The sequence below is a fragment of the Blennius ocellaris genome, assembly GCF_963422515.1.
Source record: "Blennius ocellaris genome assembly, contig: SCAFFOLD_77, whole genome shotgun sequence".
NCBI lineage: Eukaryota > Metazoa > Chordata > Actinopteri > Blenniiformes > Blenniidae > Blennius > Blennius ocellaris.
Window position 1 is genome coordinate 59,907 of NW_027662247.1, and position 7,594 is coordinate 67,500.

Sequence of the window (7,594 nt, forward strand, 5' to 3'; positions counted from 1 at the left end):
ATTTAGAACAGAGAAGAGTAAATGTACTGCAGTATTTAGAACAGAGAAGAAGGTTAGATGAGACTCTATGTCGTCCTGAAGGGAAGGAAACATGACAAATAGAAGGAAAGCTGATTCAGGATGTCTGAAATAATTCTGCATCATGTCACCGTCAATAATTCCTCACCAGTAAACATTATTGTCTCAAATAGCAACTTTAATTTATTTTCAGGAATGTTTGTAGTTCTTCCATCTGAGCCTGGAGATCAGAGGCTGATTTATGATGAGACATTGAATTAAACTGTTCAAAATGTGGTTACATCTTCTACATTTGTAAAGTTTTCTTTGTTTACGAGAACCAGATCATTTATGTAATTGAAAAGTGATTCAGCATTTTCTTAAGAAGATGACTACAGGTAAATAAAGAAACCTCCATTATACTTTTTGTTCAAAGCTTTCTTTTTCTAGGCTGTTTGTATACATTGAATATGGAATATGATGGGGGGGGGGGTTCTCCCTCTTCAATCCACTTTGCTCTGGACCTTATAAACACTCTGAGCTTTATCCACATTATATCTACTGGATGTTCCTCCAGTGTTCTTGTGCTTCTTCAAACTGAACATGATCCATGAAACCGTGACGTCACTGAAGCAGTGACGTCACTTGTCCTTTTAAATATGGCGGCGACCACAAACAAGCATGTCAGTGGCCGTAAGCCACCACTATGATGCCGCACTGGCGAGGTTTGAGCTTTGAGAGTAGTATGGCGCTGACCGTGAGCAATAATGGCGGCGTCCACAAACAAGCATGTCAGCGGCCGTACACCGCCACTTTTATACCCACTGGCGAGGTTTCAGTCCTGGAGGAGCGCGGTTGTATTGTGGATCATGTCCTCTTGCCTCCCACCGACAGTGACGCTGTAATTGTGCGTCGGAACAAAACATATTGCATGTAGTACTGCCTCCCACCGACAGTGGCGCTGGGGTGGTGATTCGGATCGAAATGGCCGAACAAGATGGCGGCGGTGGATTCCCCACCGACGGCTTCTCTCGGCTTCTCTCGCGCTGCGGTGCGCGATGACGTCACGTTCCGAGCGTCAAACGGGAAGTCGAGCGAAGCTCGCGGTGATTGGTTCAGGCCGTCTTAGCCCCGCCCCCTAGAGTAAAGTCCGGAAATAAAGAAGTTCCACCGCCAGAGAAGGAAAGTAAATAACATCTGGAGCCCCGCTGGCTGCGGGGGGGGAGGGGGGCCGGTACCGGACTAACATGGCCGACAACACCAGAGCCCGGACCGCGATCCAGACCGAGACCCGGGTCCAGACCGGGATCCGGAGGACTACGGAGGCCTGGAGGGACCACATCATCCACCAGCTGAAGAACCGGGACCAGAACCAACACGCCATGTTCCAGGACCTGATCCGGTTCTGTACGACATGGGGGGGGGGGGGGGGGGGGGACTGGGAGGGTGACTGGGGGTGTCAAGGGGGTGTTGAGGAAGGGTTGAGGAGGGTGACTGGGGCGTTATTGAGGGGGGGTACTGGGGGGGTTATTGAGGGGTGACTGGGGGTGTTGAGGGGGTGTTGAGGAAGGGTTGAGGAGGGTATCTGGGAGGGGGACTGGGGGGGGTGACGGGGTGTTGAGGAAGGTTTGAGGAGGGTGACTGGGGGGGTGCCTGGGAGGGTGACTGGGGGTGTTGAGGAGGGGTACTGGGAGCGTTATTGAGGGGGGGTGTTGAGGGGGGGGTTGGGGGGGATACTGGGGGGGTGTTGAGGAGGGTGACTGGGGGTGTTGAGGGGGGGTACTGGGAGCGTTATTGAGGGGGGGGTTGAGGAGGGTGACTGGGGGGGTTATTGAGGGGGGCTGTTGAGGAGGGGTACTGGGGGGGTTGTTGAGGAGGGTGACTGGGGGTGTTGAGGGGGGACTGGGGGGTTATTGAGGGGGGGTACTGGGGGGGTTATGAGGGGAGGGGTTGAGGAGGGGTACTGGGGGGTTATTGAGGGGGGGTGTTGAGGAGGTGTACTGGGGGTGTTGAGGGGGGGTACTGGGAGCGTTATTGAGGGGGGGTGTTGAAGGGGGGTACTGGGGGGGTTATTGACGGGGGTGTTGAGGGGGGGTTGAGGAGGGGTGCTGGGGGTGTTTAGGAGGGGTACTGGGGGGGTTATTGAGGTGGGTGTTGAGGAGGATGACTGGGGGTTTTGAGGGGGGGTACTGGGGGGGTTGTTGAAGGGGGGTTGAGGAGGGGTGCTGGGGGTCTTGAGGGGGGGTCCTGGGAGCGTTATTGAGGGGGGTACTGGGGGGGGGTGTTGAGGAGGGGTACTGGGGGTGTTGAGGGGGGGCACTGGGAGCGTTATTATTGAGGGGGGGTGTTGAAGGGGGGTACTGGGGGGGTTATTGACGGGGGGGTTGAGGAGGGGTGCTGGGGGTGTTTAGGAGGGGTACTGGGGGGGTTATTGAGGTGGGTGTTGAGGAGGGTGACTGGGGGTTTTGAGGGGGGGTACTGGGGGGGTTGAGGAGGGGTGCCGGGGGTTTTGAGGGGGGGTACTGGGAGCGTTATTGAGGGGGGTGCTGGGGGGGTTATTGAGGGGGGGTGTTGAGGGGGGGTACTGGGGGGGTTTTGAGGGGAGGGGTTGAGGGGGGGTTGAGGAGGGGTGCTGGGGGTGTTGAGGAGGGGTACTGGGGGGTTATTGAGGGGGGGTACTGGGGGGGTTGAGGAGGGGTGCTGGGGGTGTTGAGGAGGGGTACTGGGGGGTTATTGAGGGGGGGTACTGGGGGTGTTGAGGAGGGGTACTGGGAGCGTTATTGAGGGGGGGTGTTGAGGGGGGGTATTGGGGGGGTTATTGAGGGGGGTATTGTGGGGGGGTACTGGGGGGGGTGTTGTGGGGGGGTACTGGGGGGGTTATTGAGGGGGGGTACTGGGGGGTTATTGAGGGGGGGTGTGAGGAGGGGTACCGGAGGTGTTGAGGGGGTTCAGCTCTCAGATCTTCTCTGGTTCTGATGATTTTCTGTGATTTTTTTTCTCTCAGACTCTCGACTTCTGGAACGAAACAACCTGACGTCTGGAGTGTTGAACCTAACCAGGTGACTCACCCTGAACTCACCCTGCTCTCACCCTGAACTCACCCTGAATTCACCCTGATCTCACCTGTCTCACTCTGATCTCACCCTGATCTCACCTGTCTCACCCTGAACTCACCTGATCTCACCCTGAACTCACCCGTCTCACCCTGAACTCTCCTGTCTCACTCTGATCTCACCCTGATCTCACCCTGAACTTACCTGTCTCACCCTGAACTCACCCTGCTCTCACCCTGGTCTCAACCTGAACTCACCCGTCTCAGCCTGCTCTCACCCTGAACTCACCCTGATCTCACCCTGATCTCACCCTGATCTCACCCTGATCTCACCTGTGTCACCCTGAACTCACCCTTATCTCACCCAGAACTCACCCTGAACTCACCTGTCTCACCCTGAACTCACCCTGATCTCACCCTGATCTCACCTGTGTCACCCTGAACTCACCCTGATCTCACCCTGGTCTCACCCTAATCTCACCTGTGTCACCCTGATCTCACCCTGAACTCACCTGTCTCACCCTGATCTCACCCTGAACTCACCTGTCTCACCCTGAACTCACCTGTCTCATCCTGATCTCACCCTGAACTCACCCTGATCTTACCCTGAACTCACCTGTCTCACCCAGAACTCACCCTGAACTCACCTGTCTCACCCTGATCTCACCCTGAACTCACCTGTCTCACCCTGAACTCACCCTGATCTCACCTGTCTCACCCTGATCTCACCCTGATCTCACCTGTGTCACCCTGAACTCACCCTGATCTCACCCAGAACTCACCTGTCTCACCCTGAACTCACCCTGATCTCACCTGTGTCACCCTGATCTCACCCTGGTCTCACCCTGACCTCCCCTGAACTCACCCTGATCTCACCCTGGTCTCACCCTGATCTCACCCTGATCTCACCTGTGTCACCCAGAACTCACCCTGAACTCACCTGTCTCACCCTGATCTCACCCTGAACTCACCTGTCTCACCCTGAACTCACCTGTCTCACCCTGAACTCATCCACAACTCATCCTGAACTCACCTGTCTCACCCTGAACTCACCCATCTCACCCTGAACTCACCTGTCTCACCCAGAACTCACCTGTCTCACCTTGAACTCATCCAGAACTCACCCTGAACTCACCTGTCTCACCCTGAACTCACCCAGAACTCACCCTGAACTCACCTGTCTCACCCTGAACTCACCCATCTCACCCTGAACTCACCTGTCTCACCCAGAACTCACCTGTCTCACCTTGAACTCATCCAGAACTCACCCTGAACTCACCTGTCTCACCCTGAACTCACCCAGAACTCACCCTGAACTCACCTGTCTCACCCTGAACTCACCTGTCTCACCCAGAACTCACCTGTCTCACCTTGAACTCATCCAGAACTCACCCTGAACTCACCTGTCTCACCCTGTCTCACCTGTCTCACCCTGAACTCACCCTGAACCCACCCGTCTCACCCTGAACCCACCCGTCTCACCCTAAACTCACCCATCTCACCCTGAACTCACCCATCTCACCCTGAACACACCTGTCTCACCCTGAACTCACCCTGAACCCACCCGTCTCACCCGTCTCACCCTGAACCCACCCGTCTCACCATAAACTCACCCGTCTCACCCGGAACTCACCCTAAACTCACCTGTCTCACCCTGAACTCACCCATCTCACCCTGAACACACCTGTCTCACCCTGAACTCACCCTGAACCCACCCGTATCAACCTAAACTCACCCGTCTCACCCTAAACTCACCCGTCTCACCCTGAACTCACCCTGAGCACACCTGTCTCACCCTGAACCCACCCGTCCCACCCTAAACTCACCCGTCTCACCCTGAACTCACCCGTCTCATCCTAAACTCACCCGTCTCACCCTGAACTCACCCACAACTCACCTGTCTCACCCTGAACTCACCCTAAACTCACCTGTCTCACCCTGAACTCACCCATCTCACCCTAAACTCACCCGTCTCACCCTGAACTCACCCTGAACTCACCTGTCTCACCCTAAACTCAACTGTCTCATCCTGAACTCACCCGTCTCACCCTGAACTCACCCATCTCACCCTGAACACACCTGTCTCACCCTGAACCCACCCGTCTCACCCTAAACTCACCCGTCTCACCCTGAACTCACCCGTCTCACCCTGGTCTCACCCTGATCTCACCCTGATCTCACCTGTGTCACCCAGAACTCACCCTGAACTCACCTGTCTCACCCTGATCTCACCCTGAACTCACCTGTCTCACCCTGAACTCACCCATCTCACCCTGAACTCACCTGTCTCACCCAGAACTCACCTGTCTCACCTTGAACTCATCCAGAACTCACCCTGAACTCACCTGTCTCACCCTGAACTCACCCAGAACTCACCCTGAACTCACCTGTCTCACCCTGAACTCACCCATCTCACCCTGAACTCACCTGTCTCACCCAGAACTCACCTGTCTCACCTTGAACTCATCCAGAACTCACCCTGAACTCACCTGTCTCACCCTGAACTCACCCAGAACTCACCCTGAACTCACCTGTCTCACCCTGAACTCACCTGTCTCACCCAGAACTCACCTGTCTCACCTTGAACTCATCCAGAACTCACCCTGAACTCACCTGTCTCACCCTGTCTCACCTGTCTCACCCTTAACTCACCCTGAACCCACCCGTCTCACCCTGAACCCACCCGTCTCACCCTAAACTCACCCATCTCACCCTGAACTCACCCATCTCACCCTGAACACACCTGTCTCACCCTGAACCCACCCGTCTCACCCGTCTCACCCTGAACCCACCCGTCTCACCATAAACTCACCCGTCTCACCCAGAACTCACCCTAAACTCACCTGTCTCACCCTGAACTCACCCATCTCACCCTGAACACACCTGTCTCACCCTGAACTCACCCTGAACCCACCCGTCTCACCCGTCTCACCCTGAACCCACCCGTCTCACCCTAAACTCACCTGTCTCACCCTGAACTCACCCATCTCACCCTGAACACACCTGTCTCACCCTGAACTCACCCTGAACCCACCCGTCTCAACCTAAACTCACCCGTCTCACCCTAAACTCACCCGTCTCACCCTGAACTCACCCTGAACCCACCCGTCTCACCCTGAACTCACCCGTCTCACCCTGAACTCGCCTTAAACTCACCCGTCTCACCCTGAACTCACCCACAACTCACCTGTCTCACCCTGAACTCACCTGTCTCACCCTAAACTCAACTGTCTCATCCTGAACTCACCCATCTCACCCTGAACTCACCCATCTCACCCTGAACACACCTGTCTCACCCTGAACCCACCCGTCTCACCCTAAAATCACCCGTCTCACCCTGAACCCACCTGTCTCACCCGTCTTACCCTAAACTCACCCGTCTCACCCTGAACTCACCTGTCTCACCCTGAACTCACCCTAAACCCACCCGTCTCACCGTGAACTCACCCATAACTCACCTGTCTCATCCTGAACCCACCCGTCTCACCCTAAACTCACCCGTCTCACCCTGAACTCACCCGTCTCACCCTGAACTCGCCCTAAACTCACCCGTCTCACCCTGAACTCACCCACAACTCACCTGTCTCACCCTGAACTCACCCTGAACTCACCTGTCTCACCTGTCTCACCCTAAACTCAACTGTCTCATCCTGAACTCACCCGTCTCACCCTGAACTCACCCATCTCACCCTGAACACACCTGTCTCACCCTGAACCCACCCGTCTCACCCTAAAATCACCCGTCTCACCCTGAACCCACCTGTCTCACCCGTCTTACCCTAAACTCACCCGTCTCACCCTGAACTCACCCGTCTCACCCTGAACTCACCCTAAACCCACCCGTCTCACCGTGAACTCACCCATAACTCACCTGTCTCATCCTGAACTCACCCTGAACCCACCCGTCTCACCCTAAACTCACCCGTCTCACCCTGAACTCACCCGTCTCACCCTGAACTCGCCCTAAACTCACCCGTCTCACCCTGAACTCACCCACAACTCACCTGTCTCACCCTGAACTCACCCTGAACTCACCTGTCTCACCTGTCTCACCCTAAACTCAACTGTCTCACCCTGAACTCACCCGTCTCACCCTGAACTCACCCATCTCACCCTGAACACACCTGTCTCACCCTGAACCCACCCGTCTCACCCTAAAATCACCCGTCTCACCCTGAACCCACCTGTCTCACCCGTCTTACCCTAAACTCACCCGTCGCACCCTGAACTCACCCGTCTCACCCTAAACTCACCCGTCTCACCCGTCTCACCCTGCATTGTGTGTTCAGGCGTCCTCTTGCTGAAAGCAGCTCACTCCTGCATCAGAAGCACCTGCTGAACCAAACCTGTGGAGAGGTGAGCACTAACCTGCTAGTTAACTCAACCTTCTGGTTTATATGCTGGTTGTTGATTGGTTGATTATCAGCAGCTGGTTAACTTAACCCTTTCATCTTATTCATGTCACAGTTAACTAGCTGGTTAATTATGGTTCTTACAAACCAACTGGTTGAACTGAACTCAACTACAAACCAACTGGTTAACCAA

At 55.4% G+C, this 7,594-nt stretch overlaps 1 protein-coding gene across 2 annotated transcripts in view; it reads left to right on the forward strand.

The window, feature by feature from the left end:
* Positions 1-1,131: 1,131 nt before the first annotated feature.
* atg16l2 (ATG16 autophagy related 16-like 2) overlaps positions 1,132-7,594 on the forward strand; it is a 19,598-nt gene continuing 13,135 nt past the window's right edge. For both annotated transcript variants that reach the window (XM_080521396.1, XM_080521397.1), the window contains exons 1-3: positions 1,132-1,404; positions 3,002-3,056; positions 7,339-7,405. In XM_080521396.1, coding sequence (XP_080377522.1) covers positions 1,245-1,404; positions 3,002-3,056; positions 7,339-7,405 — 282 coding nt within the window. In that variant the 5' untranslated portion in view covers positions 1,132-1,244. The remainder of the gene's footprint in view (positions 1,405-3,001; positions 3,057-7,338; positions 7,406-7,594) is intronic.